The sequence below is a fragment of the Marmota flaviventris genome, chromosome 16, assembly GCF_047511675.1.
Source record: "Marmota flaviventris isolate mMarFla1 chromosome 16, mMarFla1.hap1, whole genome shotgun sequence".
NCBI classification, from domain to species: Eukaryota; Metazoa; Chordata; class Mammalia; order Rodentia; family Sciuridae; genus Marmota; species Marmota flaviventris.
The window spans coordinates 49336180-49362364 of NC_092513.1; the positions used below are offsets into that span (position 1 = coordinate 49336180).

The 26185-nt window shown below is 38.8% G+C and overlaps 1 protein-coding gene across 6 annotated transcripts in view; it reads right to left on the reverse strand.

Moving 5' to 3' along the window:
• Positions 1–26185, reverse strand: part of Greb1l (GREB1 like retinoic acid receptor coactivator) — a 254326-nt gene that overhangs the window by 23790 nt on the left and 204351 nt on the right. For all 6 annotated transcript variants that reach the window (XM_071602867.1, XM_071602868.1, XM_027942911.2 and 3 more), the window contains 6 exons: positions 18730–18910; positions 15841–16033; positions 9632–9765; positions 6655–6994; positions 2508–2623; positions 1265–1509 (listed from right to left, as the gene is read on the reverse strand). In XM_071602867.1, coding sequence (XP_071458968.1) covers positions 1265–1509; positions 2508–2623; positions 6655–6994; positions 9632–9765; positions 15841–16033; positions 18730–18910 — 1209 coding nt within the window. The remainder of the gene's footprint in view (positions 1–1264; positions 1510–2507; positions 2624–6654; positions 6995–9631; positions 9766–15840; positions 16034–18729; positions 18911–26185) is intronic.

Sequence of the window (26185 nt, forward strand, 5' to 3'; positions counted from 1 at the left end):
GGCAGGAGACTAAGCAGCAGAGGGAAAACCATTTCCTCTGTGTGAGCCGCCTGGAGCTTGAGGTGTAGGAGCCACATGGTGCAGATCCGCTCTGAAGTGCAGGAGGGAGACAGGTGTCCCTCCATCCCCACCTTTCCCTTCCTGATGCCCCCTGAATCCCAAAGCTCCTAAAGGTGACATTTCCCTGTACTCCTCTGATACCCTTTACTATCTTATGACTTTATGTTGAGATAGTCTCAGAGGGAAAATTGGGGAGACTTATAGTGATAGGGTTGAGGGAGCTGGAAGCGTAAACAGGGGCAGGCTGGTCCTGTGGAGGGAGAGCTGTGCACAGGGAGAAGGGCGGGTCCCCTGCTCCTTCAGGCCCTCGGTGGCGAGGACAGAAAACCCCACAGGCCAGGGCCTCTTTAGTTCCCAGAGAGCCATCTAACAGCTGCTGACAGAATAAACAGGAACACCAGCACAGCCTTGGACACAAAATATTGTGTGTGTGTGTGTGTGTGTGTGTGAAAAAATGATCTAAATAATAGGTTGAGGAAAAAGGGAAAGGAGTGGGGGGATGTGCAGCCTCAGAGGTTGCTGGAGTTACCTCTGGCGATGGATTGTTTCACTTTGAATCTCTGTATCTTGTTACATTCTCTGAGTTTTCTACATTAGGCTTTATTACTAACATAATCAGAAAAGACTAGAACATAGGGCTGGATTTGCTGTCCTATAATTTATCAGAAGGAAATTCAGGCCAGGCCACATTCAGAATGCTGAAAGAAGGGCCGGCAGGCTCATGGAGGCTCTTCCCAGTCAACCCGGAGACGCCTGCCCTCTACGAACACTTGCCACTAAGTATTGAGGAAAGTCATTTATTCCCTCGCTCAACATGTTTTGTTCCGGGCTGTAAGCTACTCAACATAAACTTATGGCTTCAGGCCCTGGCAGGAAAGGGGGCTTTTGTACAAATATGAGATGTACAGTGACCACAGGAGATAGGATGGGAAGTGCTAGGGAGCGGGGTGCAGGCTGGGTTGGTAAAATGTATTCTGTTTAATCTATTATCAAATTCTTGGTCAAATTTTTACCCAGAGAAGTAGGCTATGACTATTCTGCAGCCTTGCTTTCCAGGTAGCCCTCCTGGGAAGCTGAGGTCTAGAGAGGGTGCCACAGTTGCCATGGCTGCTCTGGGCACAGTAGGGGTCCGTAAACAGCTCTGCCTTCCACACCTGCACACCTCCTGGCCTGTCCCTCCTGTGAGAAAGGAAACAGTACCTACCCGAAGTTCCCGTGACAGCGCTGCTGTTGCTCTGTGGCCGCTCCAGGTCAATGAGCAGCTCCTCAGAGTCATTCTCAATGACGGGGGCCCTCTCTGGCTCCTTGCCACTGAGGTCCAGGGCGGAAGTGGGCCCTCGGATGACCTCTTTTGAGACATAGCAGCAGGCCAGACCCACCTCCTGCTCCAAGGCCGTGCGAGTTAAATAGCTTGAGTCAATTAACCGGAGGTCACAGTACTTCAAAGACCTGCACAGAATTAATTGCATTGGTAGTGAGTCCCTGGGGCTGGGTGTGCAGTGTCTAAGCTGGACCTGTAGGTCCTGTATGTCATGCAGCAGTGAAGACCAGGGCTACACCTTGATTCAAACCTCAGTTCTGCCACCTCCCAGACATTACCACCTGAACTTCTTTGCAATTCATCTTCTTTCAAATAGAAAACACAGAGCCCTACTACGGTCATTGCAAGGAAGGACAGCATGAAACACATAAGGTATTTAGGGCACAGCCCGATGGACTCCATAAGCATCCAATTGATGCTTATATTGTTAGAGCTTCCTTCCAATCTCTGCACCGTAGATCCTTGATGGGATTGGGAATAGCAGAGCAACAGAAACAAAGTACTTTGTTAAAAAAAAAAAAAAAAAAAGCCCAGTGCAGAGGCACACCTGTAAACAAAGCTACTCAGGAGGCTGAAGCAGGAGGATGGACAGTTCAAAGCCAGCCTCACCAACTTAATGAATCCCTGTCTCAAAAAAATTTTGAATGCTGAGGCTGTGGCTCAGTGGTAGTGCACTTGCCTGGAATGTGTGAGGCACTGGGTTCGATCCTCAGCACCACATATAAATAAATTTTTAAAAAGGTCCATTGATAACTAGAAAAATAAAATAAATTTTTGAATTAAAACAATGAATAAAAGGGCCAGTGGGAAAGTGACTCTAGGTTCAGTCTTCAGTACCAAACAACAACAAAACAAAACAAAAAACTATGCTTTTCCTCTCAGCCTCTCTGGCTGCCTTGCTTTTATGCACAAACATTTTAAAATGTGGCTCTCTCCATTCCCAGAATTGGAGGGTGCTCTCTGGAAAGTGGAAAGAGACAAGGAAGGAAAGCTGTATTCTTACATCCCTGAATGAAACAACCTTCTTCTCATTACCTCAGACTAATAAGCATGCATCAGCCAAGTTTTAATCATCAGTGCAGCTGGCCACCTGGTGGCAAGCAGAATTCGGTTATTCAGACTATACCTGGGAAAGGTTTCTCCAAGAGGGTCTTTGCCAGTTAATATCACTATACATGGCAGACCTTCTAAGTCTTGGTATGTCCGAGGGATCCATTCTTCCGGCTCATTTCCTCTCCATGTCTATAGAGAGAGAACCATTAAAACAGTTAAAACTCTGAAACTCCTTATTTAGGCTTCCACCTTTGTAAAGTTCCTAGGTCCAAATTTTAGACACACTGCGCTTACTAATGACTTCCACTAAGTATGAATGTGTATATAGATATTCTAATCACTACCTTAAAAAGCATATATGAAGCACTTTATGAAAACACGGGCTTTAGCTTTTATCTCAATAGGATAAAATAGGAGACCTTGGTATACCTCATACAGGTTAAAAAACACAATGTGAAATATCTCACCAGAGATACAGACCTTACGGAAATCCTCACTGCACTGCCTGTGAACACTTAAACATATTTCCTTCATATAATGAACAAACTCTTGGGATTGGCTGACTAAAAATGACAGCTTCGGTTGTGTATGAGTGAGAAAAGAATCCCAAAAGCCCATCAGAGCAATTTTCACTGAAAAAAAAACATAACAAAGTTAGCTACTTCTGATGGTTATTTTTTCTTTTTCTCACTTTATTGCCTTTAAAAATAACCAACAAGTAATTGTTGGCTTGGGGCCTCCACAGAATCTCTTGTGAGAATGCTAAAAATGCAGGCTAACCAGGCTGGACTAAGGAAAAATAAAACTGCCTTTATTTGAAAGAGTAGTGCAATTTGCTCAAGGTTTCACAAAGAATCTACTGAGCATCCATTGGCCATATATATTAACACACATACATGGACACCCCTCCGGGTAGCCTTAACATCAATCTTGAATACATGAATATATCAATGAAAAGGAAGCAACTTTACCAACTTGAAAGATGTTCAAAAGTAAAGACAGCTTACAGATTTAAAATACAAGGGTATTTTCTTATACTAAGTATAAAATGTGGTAAAAGATAATATAATTGAGTTTGAATAATGATTTGTCTAGAAAAAAATCCAATGAAGAGAAACCAGTTTCTAAAAGAAAATATACCACCATTACTTCAAACAAAAATTTTATATTTTGTAAAACTGGAAGAAAGAAAACCATTCTAAGCTTTTACTTGTTGCCCAATCTTTTTATATGCACATATGCATACTAAGGGAAAATCAGTACATCTATGTAACTATTTACAAGTTTGAGAGACTTACCATGTCTTAGAAAATCAATCAGATTTTTTTGGGGGGGGGTACCAGGGATTAAACTCAGGGGCACTTAACCACTGAGCCACATCCCCAGCCCTATTTTGTATTTTATTTAGAGACAGGATTTCACTGAATTGCTTAGTGCCTCTCTTTTTCTCATGATCCTCCTGTCTCAGCCTCCCGAGCTGCTGGGATTACAGGCATGCACCACCACGCCCGGCTAATCAGATTGTTAAATCAAAAAGATTTAAAAATACTAGAAGACTCTATAAAAATTCAATTTTCCATACCATTTTATGTCAAAGGAAACCATAACATTACTTGATTGAAAGCAACCAATTCTGAAATAGAAATCATTTTACTTAAGGCCTTCACACTGGATTCATGGTATCCCTGACAATGGGATTCTCCCCAAACATGCTCTGTCTTCCAGAAACCATCCACAGTTCAGGTTTCCACCATGAGTAATGAGGTTGGGTTGTAATGATGGGATAACAGAATGTTTTACTACACAAGGAGATTTATTTTCAGAAGATTATTACACACATCTCACTCTTGACCAATCAGAACTAGCCAAACCCACTGTAAAATGGTCTCCCACATTGCTACTTCTGATGAATGATGGCTACAGTTCTTCCATGGATGAACCCTGCCCTCAGGATTTTACTACAGAAACACAGACAACTGAAAAGACTAGACAAGCATTGAGTTCCAGGATAACATGTGGCTCAAGACCAAGGAAATCTTAGGAAAGCTTCATATGCCTGTTGGAGGAACTGATTTACTTGGATATGAACCTATATAGCCTTTCAAAGAGCTTGTCAACATTTGTAAATTAAGCATAATACATATAGGATATTTAGGGATAAGCACAAACATTAGATCCTATAATGGAAGCAGTGTGGGATTTTTTTTTTTTTTTTTTTAACCAGGACTAGAGATAAAGGCCCTATGCCATCCTGAGAAAGGTAAAGGAAGCTGGTAACTTAGAAACAAACAGGTGAACCAGAATCCTTCCAGCAAGAGGCAGTTTTGCTTAGATGTGAATGTTCCCATAGGATTTCATATTTTCACTCCGAAACAAAGGATATCAAAAGGATAGATTGGGGATTGGGGTTGTAGCTCAGTGGTTGAGCGCTTGCCTCACATGCGTGAGGCACTGGGTTCAATTCTCAGCACCGCATGTAAATAAATAAAATAAATGTTCATTTACAATTAAAAAAAGTATTTAAAAAAAGGTAGATTGATGTGATTCAGTGTTTTGAGAAAATGGGGCTCCCTTATGTGTGGGTGGTGGGTGACAGCTACACATACAAATTCTGGGTCATATAACTGCTTTAGACCCATTCTGTATGGCAGTCTCTTGGAATAGTGGTCTTAGTCCCTTGCTACATCAACCAATCACCCTATAAAAGCCCTGCAGGTGATTCTTTTGAGCCAGCTGTGAAGAACCTCAGGCCTTGATTATGGTTTTCAAACAATGGCCCAGAGGAACAAATTATTTAGGATCCACTGATATATACTGACTTAGAGACTGGCCCTTCCAAATCACCGACCTAAAACTGTGTGTGTCAATAAGCTTTTTATTATTTATTTCTAAATTATTATCTCCGAAATGTTATTCATCCTGGGAATTCCATTGTAATGTGGCCTATGATCATAATAAAAAATTGTGAACACATATCTAGATCTGAAATATAATTGTTGCAACTTCTATTTAATATAGGAAAGAGTTTTCATTTTTGGATAATTTAATTTATTCTAGTTGCTTATCAAACTAATGTGAGATGTTCTGCATTTTATTCAATTTAGCTAGTATAATAATAAAAAGGCGTGCATTTGCAAAATGATTTATAAACACTAAAAATCCCCAAATTCGAGCTCTTGGAAATCATTACAGTCCAACTTTCTCATTTTATAGATGGGGAACTGCAACCCAGGGTGAAAATGCAAATTCCCCAAGACCACATGCTTTCTTTTCATGAAGTTTGTGCCAAACTAGATTTTTCTTAACCAGATTTAGTTTAGGATTTAGTATGCAGGGTGCAGATACTATGTCATTTTAACTCAGGTGTACAGTACCTAGTTCATTTCCATACCATTATGTATGTATTTGATTAAGTGCTTTTTAATGGCTAGGACACACTGGATTATAAAAGTTTCCAGAAAAACAAACAAACAAAAACCAAAAAAACTGAGCCAGGCATAAAGGTAGGAAGTTAGGTTAGTTGATTCATCCTGACAGGAGGGGTAGGGGACAGGCAATCAGTCAGTCCTGGAGGCAGCAGCTTGGCTTTGTCATGCACTAAATTCCTCTGTAGGAGGCCCTAAGTCTCAGTCCAGCCAAGCCTGGGGGCTGAAGGTCAAAGCAAGTACAAAGAAAAAACAAATTATTGAGAAATTCACATGCAAGGGCTAGAAGCAGTTCTAGATGAGTACTGAAGATGAAATGGGATACTTTACCGACTCTAGCCATGAGCTGACAGATGGGCTAGATGGACAGAAAAGAATTAGTGAGTTGAGGATACTGAAAAGGAGACCCCAGTGAGGTCCCAGAGAACAGCTTACCTTTTGTTCCTGAGAAAACAGATGGCCGTGGGCTAGATGCATCTCGAACAAGGTCAATAAACATGGGGTCAAATGGGGTCATCTCATTTTTTGCACCTGCAGTTGGAGAGCAGGGAGACCAACTGCATGCACATGCTAACAAGGGGGCTTGACAGAATCTTGAGAATCTGGCTCCAATTAATGAAAGCAAACATATTCCTCATGTTAGCCCTGACACTGTTCTGGAGATCAAATGCACACACGTGCAAAAATCTACTAAACTCAGGCCTCTAAGCCACCTAGATAGGATTCCTGGAAAACAGAAACAAATGGTATTTCAGATTCCTGGAAAACAGAAACTAATGTATGTCCTTTGCTAACCTTTAATCGTGCCACAAAGTGGGTTGCAACATTGAGTTCAGAGGCCGGGTTCCCAAGGATGATCTCAAAGCGATACTGTAGACCCAGCTTGTCCCGCACCTCCTGCAGTCGCTCCTTGGCTAACATCGCCAGCTGCACCGAGGGCACCCTGATAATGAGCATGTGTCCCCTCCCACTTTTGTTTTTTCCTGGGGAGCTGATGAGGTCATCCATAATGCTGAGTGTTTCTGGTGTGCTGTGGTCTCGTAGTGACGCCATGGTAGTAAGAGCCATCAGGGCCTCCGAGTACTGCTGGATGAGAAGGTAGCAGCGGACGACCATGCTGTGCAGCCTGGGGTACCTTCAAAAGAACACAGGGGCCTGGCACTCAGCAGCAGGACAGTTGGAACAGCGAGGCCCAGGCAGCAAAAAGCAGATGGAGCATGGCAGGGAAGGGACTCCTGATCAGGAGTGTGAGCTCTAGAAGGACCTTGGATCCCATATCACTAGAAGGAGAAGTTGAGCTTCCAAAGCATGTGAGTAATGGCCCCTTGGGACAGGTAAAACCAAGAGGCTTACGGATGCTTTGTGGCCCTACCCTCTCAAAAGTGTGGGCTCTAGACCAGCAACAGCAGCACTTGGGGGGTTGTTAGAAATGCCCACCCTCCTGACTTACTGAATCAGAATCCACAGGTGATTCACGTGAACATTAAATTCTGGAATGCTTTGGCCTAGTTAGACTCTTAAGGGATAATCCTTGGGTCCTAACCTCTTGCTGGTGGCATTGGGTTAGAATGGCAATGTTGTCTACTTAGTTCTCTGACACTTAAGTTACAGTAAAGGGAGATATTACTGTATTTTTGGAGTGTCAACATAAAACGGGTAATCATTTCTAATTTCAGGTCAGCCCTACAGATGGCTTCCTGTAAATGTGCCTTGCTGGAAACAGGGGAGCTGACTGGTGAAAGAGCACCCTCTAGTGGCTTGGGCTCTTTATTGTCTGAGACCCAAATTAGTCAAGGGGGAAATGCCAACTAGAGCTGTGAGCCTGTGAGCGTGACACCCCTTGGTCCCTGCTTAGAGAGGATCACTTTATTGAAACTGGCAACTTGTAAAATTACAGAGCATGTAGAAAAGAAATCTCTATTCCTCAGGAAGGCTAATGACTAGATGAGTGGCTAACTGAGTGCTGGCAAAGCAGAGCCAGGCCCAGGATTGGCTGGGCTGAGCCTGTGCACTGTCTTCCTGGCTGCCCGGCTACTGGATGGATTGTAGGGGATTTCCATTTGTTTCATTTTATAATCAAAATACAGATGTTCCACCAGCCTGCACAGAACAATCCAGGGGCAAATACCAATTAGGGTCATCAAACGAATAACATGTTTTTGAAGAGTTTCAGAGGGGAAAGGACCAGCAGTCCTTTCATAGCAGAATGAGTTAAGGTGCTGAGAGACATTCATCCTCGTCTTAGATCACACAACTTGTCGGAGACTGAGCTGGGTCTGTTTTTTTTCAGGTCTCTGATAATTTCTGCACACATTACAAGGTTTTAGTGGGGAAAAAGTAAAGAAAAATTTCAGTTCCACCAATCCTGGGCCAGTTCCTTCAGCTGTTCAATAAATCATAGCTATTATTAGCCTGCAAGAGACGGCATTGGAGGAGGAAAGCGCAGATGATCTGTGTTTAAAGCTTAGGGTGTTTTGTTCTGTTTTGCTTGGCCATGTGGAAAAAAAGCCAAGGTTAGAATAAATGGTAACTTTGATATATAGGCCCTTACCTTTCACACTCGGAAAAGAATTATGAATTTAAAAGCAACTAGTTTCTCCAATCTGTTACATTTCTATTAGACTACAAACTGTAGTTGTGTATTACAAAAGTTGGAATTGAAGTTGATGGGATCATCTTTTAAAATATAAGTTATGAGTCTCTGATGTTCCTGGGAAGAAAAATGTATTCCAGGCTGGCACATGGAATGGGTGGGAGACTTTAAAGGGGAGACTCATGGATAATTTTGGAAATTTGGGATAACATGTTCTGTGAAAGGATTAATGTAACAGTGTCAGCTAAGACTTCTCAAATCTAACAGCTGTGAAGAAATCAAATCTAGGCCAACTCCTATTTCCTGAGGCAACATTTTAAGTAGCTAGTTAGGATGTATCCACTTGTCTCTTATTTTATTTTTCCCTTAGCAAAATATAGAGAGCAGATTTGTTAAACAGATAGCGTGTGATCAACTGAGGCTAGTTTTAAGAACCACAGTTACTAAAAATTACAATCTGCCTCATACAATAGAGTCATATGGTTCCATTGTTGGATGATCATAGAATACTGAGGACGAGGACAAGGAGAAACTTCTATTAGGTTAAGGAAATGCCTTTAACTAATTTTTGAGTTTATGATTCAAGTTAAGAAAAGGAAAAAACTCTTTCAGGGTTTGACCTAGAACTGAGGAATAAAAGGCAGACAAGCCAGAAGAATCATTATCCTTAATCTCTAAGCATCAGAGACTGAAAGAGGGACCCCAAGAACTGAACACACCGAAATTCTCTGATTGTTCCCTAACTTTCTTCAGTCTGTCCTCCACCTCTCTCATAGTCAAGTTTGGTTTTTACAAAGTCATCTGAGGATGCTTTCCTGTGGTCAACAGGAGGAAAGAGGAGAAAACGTAGAAGCCCGAAATACAGGGTCAGGGCGGCCAGAGAGATGTCTTTAATGAGCAAATCCCTTTCTGACCTTTCAACCTCTTGCTGGTAGCAATGACGCTTCATTGGGAGACAATTCAGGGCATGAAAAGGGGTGCTGTGCCCTACTGTAGGTCACTATTTTAGGTCACGTCTTCCTCTGATGGTCTCAGGTGATCACGTGAAACCCATAGGGTAAAAGGCGTCTTAGAAGAAGAGGCTTTTCTTATTTGGCCTCTGCATGTCATCTGCATGAGCTCCAAACTCCCTGTGACATGTAAGTACAGCTAAAGAAAAGGGCAGGAGTCCTTATTTACCTCTCCAAGAGCGTGTTCACCATCTTCTCGAAGGTCTCATCGCACCTCAGGAGTGGGCTTGTGACCCCCCACTGCAAAGACTTGCTGTATTCATTCAAGCCGAAGTACAGCTTCTCCTCACAGCCCACGTCCTCCTGGTTCAAAGTGCGTGCAGGCGTGCACACACACACACACACACACACAAACAAACAAAAGCCAGTGAGGATGGGATACAGTATGTCTCATTTTCAGAGGGAGTAGAGAGGAGATTCCCTGTAAGAGGTTATTTCCTGGGAGGTGAAAAGAAAGTAGTTGTTCTGTTATATAACCTGATACCAACTCTGAACTCATCAATGAGGCACTGACTGAGATTCTTTTCACTTCATGAGAACTTAGGGCCCTGGGTGTAGCATACTTGCCTAGCACTCAGGAGGCCCTGGGATGGGTCCCTAATACCACACACCTTGACAATAAGTCAAGAGAACTTAATATGTGACTAGTGGAATGTTGTTGACACACTTCCTTCAGGCAAACTACAGGGATGGTTTGTTTTCTTTTTCTTTTGTTTGGCTACATGAGGTCATATGGCTTCCACTCCCATTCTTTCCCTGTTGGAATAGGCTCTCCACAGAACTGTAATTCTGTGCTATCCACAGAACTCTCTGGAGAGCAACTCAAAACCTTTTACAGAAAACTTAACTTTCCTGACATCATTTAATGATAACTCACAGAAGCTCATCCTTTTTTTTTTTTTCCATTCAATTATTTATTTTTTCTAATTTGTTATACACAATGGCAGAATGTAATTACATATTACACATGTAGAGCACGATTTTTCAAGTCACTGATTGTACACAAAGTATTTTCACACCATTCGTGTCTTCATACATGTACTTAGGATAAAGAAGCTCATCCTTTTACAAAGTTTCCTTTTGAAAACAAAATATATGCTGGGTGTGGTGGTGCACGCCTGTAATCCCAGAAACTTAAAAGGATTGTTCAATGTCAGCCTCAGCAACTTTGAGAGGCCCTAAGCAATTTAGCAAAACCCTGTTTCAAATAAAAAGGGCTGGGGACGTGGCTCAGTGGTAGAGCTCCCCTAGGTTCATTCCTGGTACTAGATAGATAAGATAGATAATAGACAGACAGATGGATAGATAGATACTTTTACACAGTATTAATTCGTTCCCTTCTTGATGACTCAGTCATCACTGTGAAAATGAGTAGCTATTTTGGGATGTGACACAATGATGCCCTTAGAGGATCCTGAGGTGTGTGACAAGCTGTTTGTCCTTTAACTAGGAAACCCTAGAATATTAAGCCTTTTGACTCCATAGGTCTGTGGTTGTTGTTATTATTATTATTGTGTGTCTGTGTGTATAGTTTTCTTGTCTCTTTTCTATACAATAATTTTTTCTTGTTGTCACGTTGCCTGGGCATTTCAGTCTTTCATTCATTTTGTATTAATAGTTTTTTCTTTTAAATCCTCTTCAACTTATTTTATAGAGGAAATAATGCAGCTTTTAAAAGTGTAATAATGTAACAATAAATTAGGCATTCAGAGGAAGAAAAGTAAGGGTAAGAGAAATAAAATTGGGCCAGGTTAGTCTCTCAAAAAAAATACATGTCAGAAGTTTCTGCAGCAGGCTGGGGTGGTGGCTCAGTGGTAAAGCACTTGCACAGCATGTGTAAGGCACTGGGTTCGATTCTCAGCATCACATATAAATAAATGAATAAAATAAAGGCCCATCAATATCTAAAAAAATTTTAAAAAAAGAAGTTTCTGCATTCTTTGTGAGAAATGGTTTACAGATTTGGTTCTGAGCTTTTTAGTAACCCATCTAAAAGACAGAAATAATTTTGTGATTTATAGGGTCCAGAAGATAAAAATAAAGCACTACTTAATGGGCAGCTTTTATTTATTTATTTATTCATTCATTCATTCATTTTGAGGCCCTCTAACGCAGTCAACCTGCTCACTGGAACAAGGTCTCCATTGAGACTAAATGGACTTTACCTGGGGACTCAGGACTTGAGGATATTCTTACAGATTCTGGAGGTGCAGAGCACAGACTGACAGAGATTGCAAAGGCCCCAAGGCCTTTCTTGTTTCCTCCTGGGCTTAGCTGTGTGCTGCAGTGGAGCTGAGTCAAGGAAGTCAGGTCAAGGGGGAAAAAAGTCATTCATCTCCATTTCCCTCCTCATCTGGGCTGCAGGGACACAGCCACTAGGAAAAGCTTTATCTTGTGTGTACTTGGTCTTCATATTTCCTTCTCATTTTTGGCCCCCCCCCCCTTTTTTTTTAACAATAGCAAATCCTTTTCCGTGCCTGTTCCTTTTCCTGACAACAGCATTATAACTTGCTAGAGAGGCTGTATTCTCCTCTCCTTGTTTTTATTTTTCTTTATTCGTAGCAAAATTATAAAGCAGATTGCTAATGATGTCTTGTGATTAACTGTAGCCACTATGAGTTTTGAGGACTACAACTACTAAAAATTTGAATTAGGAACGAATAGTCTGATATGTTTGCATTAAAGTGTAACTGCACTGTTTACAATACGGTGTCATGGGGACTTTTGTAATACAGAAGTAAATGGGGCCATTCTTTGAAGCATGTCATGAAACTCAGAATTATTTTACTGTAAAAATATTTGGGGGGAAATGCCCTACTCATAAATCAAAACAAAACAAAAATGCCCTTTCTCAAGTCTCTCCGTCTCAGTGACCTCGAGCTGCCAGCTCTGTCTTGGCTGCAGCCACTCTGCTCTCCTGATGCTGTTCCCTGGAAGGTCACCAAAGACTCTTGAGGCCAAACCCAGTGGCATTTGCTTGTTAGTCCTTGGCCTCACTGCCCTCACAGCTGTTTTCTTCCTGGTTTTCTTCCATGATTTATGAAATGGACTTATTCTGCTTTGAATAATAGTACTTAGATATGAATTCTGCCTTCTCTCTAGCCATCGGTTCTCAGTGTATTCTTTGAAGATCCAACACAAGTCCACGAGTGCTAGACAATGTTTTCTTGAGTTGAATTTCTTTGCTTTTTCCATTTATTCTTCCATAGGACGCTGGCTTCAAGACAACTAAAGGAGCTTCTCCCCCACGTGTCATAAATTAGATTCAGCGTAATGTAACACAGATCAATGTAATATTTTCCTTTTCTCTATGTTGACCTCAATTCCATAGGATTTTTCAGATTTTTAATTGCAGAAGGGTATAACAAGTTCCTACCCCCTCAATTATTTTAAATAAATTCCTGGAATCCTATGTTTAATCCATAAGTACTTTACTATATATAGTGAAGATAACTACTCTTTTTAAAGATATGACCACAATCCCATTATTACACCTAATATATTAACCTTAATCATAGGAATGACTTTTAAGGAAAATTAAAACTGTTTATTATTTCATGTAAGAAAAAAATAAAGGGCGGGAACTATTAGCCCTTCTTCCTATCATGGAAGTGATCCCTTCTGGAAAAGACTGAGTGAACAGGTATATAGGATAGTTTCCTCTGTGCCACATATAATAGGACACCTATCTGTTGGATTTAAAAATGTTAATATAGTTTTATTTTTAATTGACACATATTAATTGTACATATTTATGGGACACAGTGTGACATTTATTTATTTTTTTAGTGTGACATTTCAATACATGTATGTAAATATTGAATAATTCTTTACATGTGTAATGATCAGATCAGGGTAATTGGAATATCTGTCACCTCAGACATATTTCTTTGTGTTAGGAACCTTCAAAATCCTCTCTATTAGCTAATTTGAAATATTCAATTAATTGTTGTCAACAATAGCTATCCTACCATGGTATGAAATATTAGAAATTATTCCTTCTATTCAAGTGCATCCTGTATCTGTTAACCATCCTCTCACCATCCATTACTTCCGAATACCCTTCCAGAATCTGGTAACCACTATTCTACTCTTTACTTCTTTGAGATCAACTTTTTAGCTTTACATGTTAAGTGAGAACATGCAGTGTTTGTCTTTCTATGCTTGACTTATTTCACTTAACATAATTCCCTCTATATACTGTGTATGTGTAGACATAGAGGGCATTACACATATATCTGTATACATACATGTTTTGTTCCACATTTTTCTAAACCATGAATAATATAGTTCCATCTATGTTGCTGCAAATGACAAAATTTCATTTTTTGGTGGCTGAATAATATTCAATTAGGTACACATACTATGTTTTCTTTATTCATTCATCTATCCATAAACACCCAGGTTTATTCCATATCTTGGCTATTGTGAGTAGGTGCTTCAATAAACATGAAAAGGCAGATGTCTCCTCAACATACTGATTTCATTTCTCTGGATATGGTCCTAATGGTGTAATTTCTGGATTATGGGGTAACTCCACTTTTAGTTTTAAAAGGTAGTTTTCCCTTTTATTCCTTCTGTTGACAATCCCACTGTATCAGAGCAGCCCACAGGCCCACTCTGTAGTTTAGAGGCAAATGACTGTGGAGGCTTTGTTATCTCACCCCTAACTTGGCCACTTAATGATGGATGGAACTGCCACCAAGATCCTAGTAAAGTAAAAAGTAAAAGCTCAGAGCAATCTTCATGTGGCAGTGAAAACACCCTAAAATAGTCCTCATGGAAAGGCTACTGATGCTAAGTTGATTCAAGGAACTGAGCCTGCTTTGTGCAAAGAACAACGCAATGTTGAAGATGAGCGCTCAACCTGAGGGACAGCCTTCCTGCTTCATAATAAAATAAAATGCACTGGGTTGATAAATAATAATAAATAAAATGCTGGGGTTGTGGCTCAGTGGTAGAGCACTTGCCTAGCACATGTGAGGCACTGGGTTCGATCCTCAGCACCACATTAAAAAAATGAATAAAATAAAGGTATTAAAAAATAAATAAGTGTTATTCAGATGTAAGACATGTTTGATGTTTCTAACTTAAACATGCTTATCTATCTATTTTTTAAAAAAAAATTTTAATATTTATTTTTCAGTTTTTGGCGGACACAACATCTTTGTTTGTATGTGGTGCTGAGGATCGAACCCAGGCCGCACGCATGCCAGGCGAGCGCGCTACTGCTTGAGCTACATCCTCAGCCCCTATCTATCTATTTTTGAGACAGGGTCTCACTATGGTGCCCAAGCTGGTCTCACAATTGTGACCATTCTGCCTCAGCCTACCAAGTAGCTGGGATTACAGGCATGCCTGGCTATAAGATGTTTATTTTAAAATAGCCAATGTTTTTAGTGTTTTTAATTTTTTTTGTAGTTATAGATGGACAGAATGCCTTTATTTTATTTATTTATTTTTATGTGGTGCTGAGGATTGAACCCAGTACCTCACCCATGCTAGGTGAGTGCTCTACCACTGAGCTACAACTCCAGCCTAATGTTCAGTGTTTTTATACAGAGGATTCATGGCAAAATGGCTTATCTTTATTATTTTATCCAACTCTTATTTCTTTGATAATATAGTTGGTTTAAGTCTATAGGTCATAGAAAATATTTTTCAGGAATTAGGGATTGAAATAAAAAAATATAAAGACCTGGATATTTATATGATTACTTCCAACACATTCAATGCTTCTACTGAATTCCTTAAAGTACAGTGCCATCTTCCACAGTTGTAAACAAGAATCTGAGAATTGGTTGAAAGAAAAAAACCAGTTGCTGTAGGGCATGAGAGTGATTAACAGTGATTAGATCAGCCAGACTTGAACTTGACAAAGAGGCCACCCAAGAGGACAATAAAATTTCCAGGTCTCAGAATAAAATAAATCATTTTAAGACACCAAGGTGATCCATGGTCTTGATTATGTTCTCAGATAGCATCACATAAAAAACTGTACAGGATGCTAATTTTCTATCTGCATGTTATCCAAAAAGAACTACCTAATCAAATTTCCACAGGACACTATTCACTAGTTTTTAGTCTTTCTAATCGTTGTAGTTAGCAGGACATAGTAATGAGTATCTATAGTCCCAGCACTCAGAAGACTGAGGCAGGAGAATCACTTGAGCTCAAGAGTTTGAGACCACCCTGCACACCATAGCGAGACCTCATCTCAAAAAAAAAAAAAGAAAAAAATTATGATCATATGGTACTTTTAGAAGATGAAACATTATGTTATTTATATTTTGAACTCTTGAGCTGTACCATCACCACATTCAGTTCCAAGTTTCTGCTCCCTGGGAAAGTGAGAATATGAGTATATAGGAAACTCACCACCGTATCCAGCTGTATCCAGTGAACCTCGTTGCTGGAGCTGATCCGGGACTGCTGGGTCTGCAGAGTGTATGGGAAGGAGCTGACCTGGAGCACCAGGAGGTTAAAAGCATCCAGAACTTCTCTGCAGTTGATGACTCTATCAGCCAATCCATGACTGGGTTCGCCATGGGATAGAGAGCCCGAAATGACGCTGTAGAAAAATGGAAAGTCACATTAATACCTTTTAATTCAACTGACTGAATACAGAAGCAGACACCAACATAGAAATAATGTTTTAGTTCTTACTTTTCTAGTTCTTTTAAATTGGGGGGAATAGATTCAATTGAAATGTGATTTGAAAGAGGAAAATTTTACACTTCTTACCCCTTTGCACACAGATTTTAGTGATTTTTTTTCAGTTTGCCCCTGATACACCTCAAAGTGTTCCAGGCCAGGGATGGCTACAGCTGTAGTTGAGACAGAGCACTTGACTTTGAAAGCTCACCTGAAAGAGGGAGCCTCTTCACCAGGACACAATGCTTAGAGCCCTGCAGCCAGAGCTCCTCTGTATCAAAATCACTCCTATTCCTGCCATGGATTCCAGACTGGCAGGCCATCTGGGGAGAACTGTCCTTTTACAACTTGTGACCAAGACTCGTATCTCTGAAGCTCTTTCAGTTCTGTTCAATTTGTATTTACCAGGTTCCCATGCATCCTCAGATACGTGCATATGTATATGTAAATTTTGTGTTACCTGGGATTGAATCCAAGGGTGCTATCTGATTTGGATATGAAGTGTCCTCCAAAGATTTCACTTATTGAAGGCTTGGTCCCCAATGTGGCAATGTTCAGAGGTGGAGCTTTTGGGAAGTGATTGGATCATGAGGGCTCTGACATCATCAGTGGAATGATCCATTGATAGTTAAGTGGACTATGGGAGGTAGTGGAAATGGAGGCAGGTGGGGCATGGGTTGAGAAAGCAGGTCTCTGGAGGTGTGTCCTTGGGGATTATATCTTATCCTTGTCCCCTTTCTTCCGCTCTCTCTGTTTCCTGGCTTCCACAAGCTGAACAGCTTTCTTCTGCCTTACCCTCCTGCCATGATGCTCTGCCTTCACCTCAAGCTAACCACCAACTGAAATCTCTGAAACCATGAGCTAAAATAAATCTTTCCTTCTCCTAGTTATTTTTTTCTCAGGGTTTTTTTTTTTTTTTTTTTTTTGTCACAATGTCCCCTACATCCCCAAATGACTAATGCACTTTACCACTGAGCTACATCTCCAGCCCTTTTTATTTTTATTTTTTTATTTTGAGACAGGGTCTCACCCAATTGCAGAAGCTGGCCTCAAACTTGTAATCCTCCTGCTTTAGCCTCCCGAGTAGCTAAAGATTACAGGTGTGTGCCACTGTACCTGGCAAAAAAACATACTTTTTAAATTAAAGAAATAATCTTGATGACCCAGGGAGTTAAATACAGAGAGATCTAATGTTGTGTCCTCAAAAATATTCCCTAAACTTTGAAAGACAAGGTGTGTGAGGTTAGTGAGCTATTTCTCCTCACAGAACATTACCAATGACTAAAGAGATGTGTGTAAAATTTCTTTTCCCTCCTTTCCCCTCTCCTTCTCTTCCTTTTTTCCTTCTCCTAAATCTAACAGATTAATGTAAGGTCTTATTTATACACACACATGGTTCTAGACTTCATATTGCAGCCTATCAAACCCATTCTGGCTTCTGAACAAGATTTTTTTTTTTTTTGAATTCTGACATTTTTTACCATAAACCAAAGAACTTCCAGATTCCTAACCTCAGTTTCTCCTGGAGAAAAGAAGATTGATAAAATGTTCAATGATGACTGAAACCACCCTGTCCTTCCATGGTGAGGACAAACCATGATATGTCATACTCGATGACTATTTCTCTCTCTCTCTCTCTCTCTCTCTCTCTCTCTCTCTCTCTATATATATATATATATATATATATATATATATATATATTTTAATATTTGTAGTTGTAGATGGACACAATACCTTTATTTTGTTTATTTAGTTTTTTTATGTGGTGCTGGGGATCGAACCCAGTGCCTCACATGTGTCCCTCTCTTTTAATTTTTATTTATTTTTTATTTCTTTTTTTCCCTCTCTTTTTAAAAAATGATTTGCCTTTTTAGTCCATACCTCACCAGATAATTACAATTTGATCTGGGGGCAAAACTGCTTCTATCATTCCAAACATAATGTTCTTTCATTAATACGTCCAATCAAGAAATACGATATCCTCTTAAATTGGGAAATGGGAAGGTTTCAGATCTGCTCTCAGAACATTTAAGTGGCATTTCCACTACTTTTAAAAGGTAAGAGGGAAGAGAGAAAACGAAGGAAGAGGAGGAAACACTGGAAGAGCAGTAAATGAAAAAGGGTAAGAGCTTAGGGAAGAGCTAGAGAAGGAAGCTCATCTCTCTCCTGGGAGCTTATTTCCTTGACCTCCTTCTCCCCACCCTCTCTGAAGCAACTGAGTTCCAAGATTCTTTTTTTAAACAATTTTTTTAAAGTTATGGATGGACCTTTATTTTATTTATTTATGTGTAGTGCTGAGGATCGAACCCAGTGCGTCACACATGCTAGGCAAGTGCTCTGCCACTGAGCCCCAGCCCCAGCCCCCATGATATTCTTACGACAGTACTTCTAACAGAAATTTCTAAATTCCTTCACAGTATATTTAAAATGAAATCAACACTAAATCACACGAAGAGTTGAGGGAGCAAGAAAAGATTATGAATAAGTTAGCAGGAGGAAGACACTAAATGTTAGGATCCCTGGGGCTTCACACTGTCACCTTTAAAAGATTTCCTGGTGTAACAATGACTGCTATAGAAGAAATACTGTGTTTGCTCACACGAAAGCAATCACCTCGTTAGTTCCACGTGGGAGTTGTCATGAACTAGCACAAACAGTGTGTATGGGTTCTGTTTCACCCTCCTCATAAACACTTCAAACTTGCTTTGAATCTCATTGTCCAGACGAACCACGTATTTCTCTGCTCTCTGATGAGCTGTCCCATTTTCCTCCAGACCCAAGTCTACAAGGACACCTGCCAAGAAGAAAAAAAGAGTTTATCTTCCTACACACACACACGTAAACTCAAATGAACTGTCGACTGATACTGGGTACTAACTGTACACAGACATTTATTCCCTGCCAGAATTTTGAAAAGGAAATATCAGACTTCTTTTCTTGAGAACATCCCACCCTGCCTCCCGTACCTGATGCAAATAACAAGAATGTTCTGATACATGAAGTGAAAGCAATCGATTATGGGAGATCTCTGTTTAATCAAATCCTATTTATATGCAAAGTACTTCTTGCTACTACAGACCACCACTTTAAAAAAAATTCAGCTTTGGACCACCATTCTTGACCAAATCAATATAATTGCATGAGTCTTCTTTACCCCATGTTTACCAACAAAATATATACAAGGAAAGGAAAATATGAGTCCAAGGATACTACATTAGTTTGTGAGTGTTTAAGGTAATATTGGATTGCCTTTCTTTTTTTTTGGTGCTAGGGGTTGAACCCACACAGCCTTGCACAGTTAGGCAAGTGCTCTACCCTGAGCCAAATCCCTAATCCCTCTTATATAAGTTTTATACATTGATACACAGTATCTACAGCATGGGGAGCCCTCAAACATTGGGTTCATGTACCAAATTAATAAAATGAACTAAAGTACCCATTAATTACTGTAAAATGTTAAAAAACTGAAATGTTAGTATGGTATCATTAACTCTATCTAATAAACTATTTCTCTATACAGACAATTAAAATAGTTTAGGTGCATGAAGCAATTGTTGGGATAATTGAAACACCAATTATCTTAAAATAAACATACTTTTATGAATTATGTTAATTTAATTTTTTCTAGCTTTTCTTTGAAATAATACCAGCTCAATTAACAAATACATACAGTTAGCATCTAGAAGCTATAGTACACTAATAGCCCTAATGATGTTAAAAAAGAGAGAAATGAAAGAGATGTATGTCATTACCCTAGGTACATGTATACACCAATAGTATAGAAAATAAGACCAATGATGTGACTCTATATTCTGTACAACCAGAGAATTGAAATGTTGCATTCCATTTGTGTATGATGAATTGAAATGCATTCTGCTATAATGTACAACTAAGTAGAACAAAAAAAAAATAAAAAAGAAAGAAACAAAAGAAAATAAAAAAGAGAAATGTTTTATCATATGAAAAATTTGTCATATAAGAAAAGGTAGATAGAAAGATAATTTTGCTTTCAAACATTTTTCATAAGGAGCTTTTGCTTAGGGATTGTTTTCAATTTCCACATGAATGTAATCAAATTTTGTTGTGGATATTTCCAAAAGCAAGCCATCAAACATTTAATTTGATGGGTATTTTGATGTTTTGAAAGTGTTACCTATAATACTCTTTCAACATTCAATAACCATTTATTGTTCATCTACCTTGTGTCAGGAAACTATCAGGTACTAGGCCTGGTGTTACAGAGTGGAACAGGACAAGCAAAGAACTTAATCTCATGGAGCTTATAATGGAGAAGACAGATAATTTTAAAAAAGGTCATGATGGGAGACAAAGTTACTATAGGGTAGAGGAAGCCTGCAAAGCAGATAGGACCACTTAATCTCTAGGTGTGTCTGTTTCCTTATTTGTAAATGGGGAGAAGTGCCAATTGAAGTTTAGTCCTTGGGAAATAAGCAGTGTGAGTTAGGGTATCCCAATATGAAAAGATCATGGATAACTCACAAAAAGGGAAAAATATACCTTAATTATTAGAAGAGTCTTAATTATAAGAGTCTTAATTATTATAAGAGTCCACTACATTTCAGAACAAATAAACATAAGACCAATAGTATGACATTGAGAGGTTAATTCCATACATGCCCTCAACAGACCAGAGTTCCAGAGATCTAAGGAGCTGCTGAGATACACTGTGACATATCAGTCCCTGACTACGCAGCCAACGGGCTCTGCACTGGTGAAGTTGGGTGGAGACCAAGTGGCAAAGGTTATTTCCTTTATTTCTAACTGGGCACTTTTAGATCATGATTACCTTTAAATTTATTTTAGATTTGCTTTTGCTTTCAAATTTTGTTTCTTGTTATGAAAGTGACAGATACCCATTTAGAAAAATTGTACATAAAATATGTTTAAAAAGGAAAGTGTATCCATAATTCTTTAACTCAAAATAAGCCACATCTTAGATTTCTGTGCTTTCCTTCTGTGGGATTTTTATGAATATTCTCTCTGGCTTACATTTTGTAATTATATATCCTGCTTTTATTTTCACTTATAATCGTAAAGTAATAAACAAAACTATCATTGTTTTCTAATAATATGTTTATATATTATATATATATATATTATGTTTGTGTAGAAAACACAAAATAATCCATGGATAAATCAATTAAGTTAATAAGAATTTAGTGAAGTTGGATATACAAAATCGCTTACAGGGATGGGAGGTAGCTCAGTGGTAGTGTATGTTTAAAATGTGTGAGGCCCAGGATTTAATCCTCAGCACTCCTCCCAAAAAATTTTTTACAAAAATTAGTTGTAATTCTATACATCAGCAGCAAACAGTCAGGAAATATATTTTTTAAAACTCAACAAAACAGCCAGTCTTAGTGGCACATGCCTGTAATCCCAGTGACTCAGGAGGCTGAGGCAGGAGGATCACAAGTTTGAAGACAGCCTGGGCAACTTAATGAGATCCTGTACCAAAATAGAAAATAAAAAGGAAAATGTGGAAAGAGAAAAACCAAAAAATAAAAGCAAAATAAAATAAAATAAAGGGCTGGGGATGTAGCTCAGTGGTACAGTGCCCTGGTTTAAATTCTTAGCACTACAAAAATATAAAAATTAAATTTAAAAAAAAATCATAGGCTGGGGATGTAGCTAAGCAGTAAAATGCTTTCCTACCATACTCAAAGCCTTGGGTTCAATCTCAGCACTGCAAAATAAAGAGAAAATTGCAATAACATAAAAAATAGTAAGCATCTGGGAATAAATCTAAAGGCCTTTATGAAGGAATGATGAAACTATTAAGCAAGTTAAAGAAGACCTAAATTAAGCCACATGATAAAATATGGAAAATATAGTTAAATTCACCTCAAATTTATCTATAGGTTCCACATCATGCCAAAAAAATTGTTTCTTTTTTTTGTATGAAAAATAGTTTTTTAAAATTTACATTGCATAGGGCTGGAGTTGTGGCTCAGTGGTAGAACGCTTGCCTCACATGTATGAGGCAGTGGGTTTGATTCTCAGCACATCATATAAATAAATGAATAAAATAAAGGTCCATCAACAACTAAAAAAGAAAAAAATTACATGGCAGAGCCAAGGACTAAGAAGAAAAGGTAGGAGAGATTTGCCTCACTAGAGATTTAAGAATTTGAGCTGTATTAATTAAACAGAGTTGTTTTGGCACAGGGGCAGAAACCTAGAAACAGACTCTCAATGCATATGGAAATTTGGTCACTGAAGATCAGTGCATTGAGGATCAGTGGCAGAAGGATGGGCTCTTCAATAACTAGTGCTAAAGTGCAGCGCCGTGATACACACCTGCAATCCCAGGCCCTCGGGAGGCTAAGGCAAGAGGATTGCAAGTTCACAGCCAGCTTGGGCCATTTAATTAGACCCTGTCTCAAAATAAAAAATTAAAAAAAGATTGGGGATATGGCTCAGTGGTGAGCTCCCTGGGTTCAAACTCCAGTGTCACACACACACACAAAAAGGCACTGAACAATTGGTTAACCACGTGAAAGTAATTATATTAGATTTATTATTTTACTTTTAATTTATTATTTATATCTAATTATATATTACACAATACACACAAAAACCCACGTGGATTAAGGACAATCGTAAATAACAAAACTCTAAAACTTTTTTGGGGGGAATTACTGGGGATTGAACTCAGGTGCATTCAACCACTGAGCCCCATCCCCAGCCCTATTTTGTATTTTATTTAGAGACAGGATCTCACTGAGTTGTGTAGAACCTCGCTTTTGCCGAGGCTGGCTTTGAACTCATGATCCTCCTGCCTCAGCCTCCTGAGCCACTGGGATTACAGGTGTGAGCTACCATGCCCAGCAAAATTCTAAAATTTTTAGAAGACAATGTAGAAATAACTGTATGGCCTTACAAAGGATTTCTCTTTTTCTTTCTTTTTTTGGTACCCAGAGGCATTTAACCACTGAGCCACATCCCCAACCCTTCTTTTTATTTTCGCAGAAGGACAGAGTCTCACTAAGTTGCTTAGGGCCTCACAAAGTTGCTGAGGCTGGCTTTGAACTTGAAGTCCCTGTTTCTGCTTCCTGAGCTGAGCCACTGGGATTACAGGCCTACACCACCACACCTGGCTCTTATAAATGATTTCTTAAACATAAAGAGCAAATGATACATAAACTCAAGAACCTCTATTCATCAAAGACACTAAAACAAAAAGATAAGCTTCCCAAATCTGTAACAAGTGTAAAGGATTAGTATTCAGAATGTGTAATTACTTCTCTAAATCCAAGAGAAAATGGGGCAAGAAACTTAAATGGAATTTCCTAAAGAGAAAAAAACCAAATGGCCAATAAACATATGAAAAGATGTTCAAACTCATTAATAATATGGGAAATACAAATTAAAATCACAATGAAATGGCCAAATTAATTTTTAAAATTTCTTTTTGAGACAGGGTCTTGAGATATGTGGTAAGTTGGGTGTGACAGTGCTCACTTGTAATTCCAGTGACGGGGGAGACCAAGGTAGGAGGATCACAAGTTCAAGGACTGCCTCAGCAATTTGGTGAGACCCTGCCTCAAAATAAAATAAAAAAGGCTGGGATGTAATTCAGTGCCACTGGGTTCAATTCCTAGCTCCACCAAAAAAAAAAAAAAAAGTGTTCTGTAAATAGAATATTAAAGAGTAGCAAAATGAATGAATCACAGCTACACACAACAGAATCAATTTCAGAGATATAAATGTGAACATAAAAGGTAAACCACAGAAGAATACATAGAACGTGGTTCTACTTATAAAAAGATCAGAAGCATATGAAATTAAATATTCTATTGTTTAGGAGTTAAGGCACTGTAGTATAACTATAAATAAAAGCAAGATATTGATAAACACAAACATTCAGGATAATAATTACCTTTAAAAGAGGAGGGACATTTGAATAAGGTCTTCAGTATTCTTCATTTTGGCATCTATTGGGTGTTTATCCTATTGTGATTGCTTTTTGTATTGTGATTTCAAATACTTTTTATCGTTTTTATCTACTCAACAATTAATTTATAACTTCTTAAAAGGTGGTATGTAAATATCTGCCCATATTTTAGAAACTATTTGAAGACAATAATTACCAAATTCCAACGGATGGCTATATTATCAATGAAATGTAACGGTCTTCCCTTCCCTTTATATATTTTGCAGGGTGGGTACTGGGGATTGAACCCAGGGGTCTCGCTAAGTTGCTGAGGTTGGCTTTGAAATTGCGATCCTCCTGCCTTAGCCTCCAAGCTGCTGGGATTATAGGCATATGCCACCAAGCCTGGCTTTGCTTTCTATTTGGAATGTTACAGAAATTGAAATGCTAGTGCAAAAAATATGTGTATACCCTTCAATTAGATAACCAATTTGTACTATTTTGCTACATTTGACTTTTCTCTTTGTCATTTTGTATTGTTGTTATTGAATAATTTAAATAAATAACATGTGCCATAGTATTTCACCCCTTAATCCTTCAATATGTATTTTTTATCAGAGCAAAGAATTCTCCTGTGCAAGTATATTATCATTATCACATCTATGGAAATGAACTAACATCAAGTACCAAGTCCAATACACAGCCCGAATGTGTGGTGTTCCACTCACTGCCCTCAAACTTTACTTTTCATTTTTAGGTTGAGAATCTGATCAAGAATTAAGCAGTGGCTGGGGACTGAGGAGATTAGGGAGATGTTGGTTAAAGAACACAATATTTCGGTGTGATAAGAATAAATTCGGGAAGTCTATTGTATAACATGATGATCAGAGTCTCACAATATAATATATACATGAAAATTACTGGGAGAATAAATTTTTTGAAGTTCTCACCACAAAAAACCTGTGAAGTAATAGATATCTTAATTCGTTGGTTTAGCTCTTCCACCATATATACCTGTATAAGGACATTGTTGTGCACCATAAAAATATATAATTTGTTTGTTAATTTAAAAATAAATAATAATAAAAAGGGTTAAGGTAAAAACAAATAATAATAAAAAGGGTTAAGGTTTATACTTGGTTGTCATGTCCCTTTATACTCCATAGTTAAAACAGCCCAACAAATTCCCTTTCCTTTTTCTTTCCAGTATTTCACAACACTGCGGTTTTTTAAGCCTAGTCTGTTTTGCAAAATGCCACACCATCTGGATTATCTGGCAACTGCCTGTGATTAGACATGAGTTAAACACTTTGAGCAATTACACCTCATTGGTGACATCATGTCCTTCCCTTTGCACCTAAGGTCAATTTGGTCCATAGCTGGAGATGCCAAAGTTTGATTACTTGGTTGGGATACTGTCTCCTGCCAGATCTCTCCATTGTAGATACTTTTCCTTTTTGTTTTGGTGTGTGTGTGTGAGAGTGTATGTGTGTGTGTGTGCGCTATGCCTCCAGTCCTTAATTGTAATTTTTTTCTTCTTTTGAGTTGTAAATGGACACAATACTTTTATTTTATTTGTTTTTATTTTTATGTGATACTGGGGACTGAACCCAGTGCCTCACGCATGAGGCACTGGGTTCAGTCCCCAGTATCACATAAAACCCCAGCCCTGTTCTTCTTTGTCATTTTTAACCCATGGAATGATACTTGGGAGACTGCGGATATTTGTTCTCCAGTGACATTTTATCCAGTGGTGTTAATATCCATTGATGATCCTTATAGGGACCAATAATTACATTGGCAGTAAAAAATAGGGCTTTTCTGGGGCTGAGGCTGTAGCTCAGTGGTAAAGCACTCGGCCCTCACATGCGTGAGGCACTGTTTGATCCTCAGCACCACATAAAAATAAATAAATATACTGTGTTCATCTACAACGAAAAAATATACATAAAATTTTTTTAAAAAATATGGCTTTTCTCCTCTACATTTATCAACTGGCACTCTTTTGTAAAGCAGGGTTTCCCCTCACTTCTGCCCCTTTTATTTCTCAGCATTACTTTAGGCTCACAGGTTTTTAAAACAATTTCAATAGGTTACAATCCACTGCCAATGTTTCTTTTGATACTCAAAATCTGTAAATTTGTAGAGTAAAATACCCTTTAAGCAGGTTTC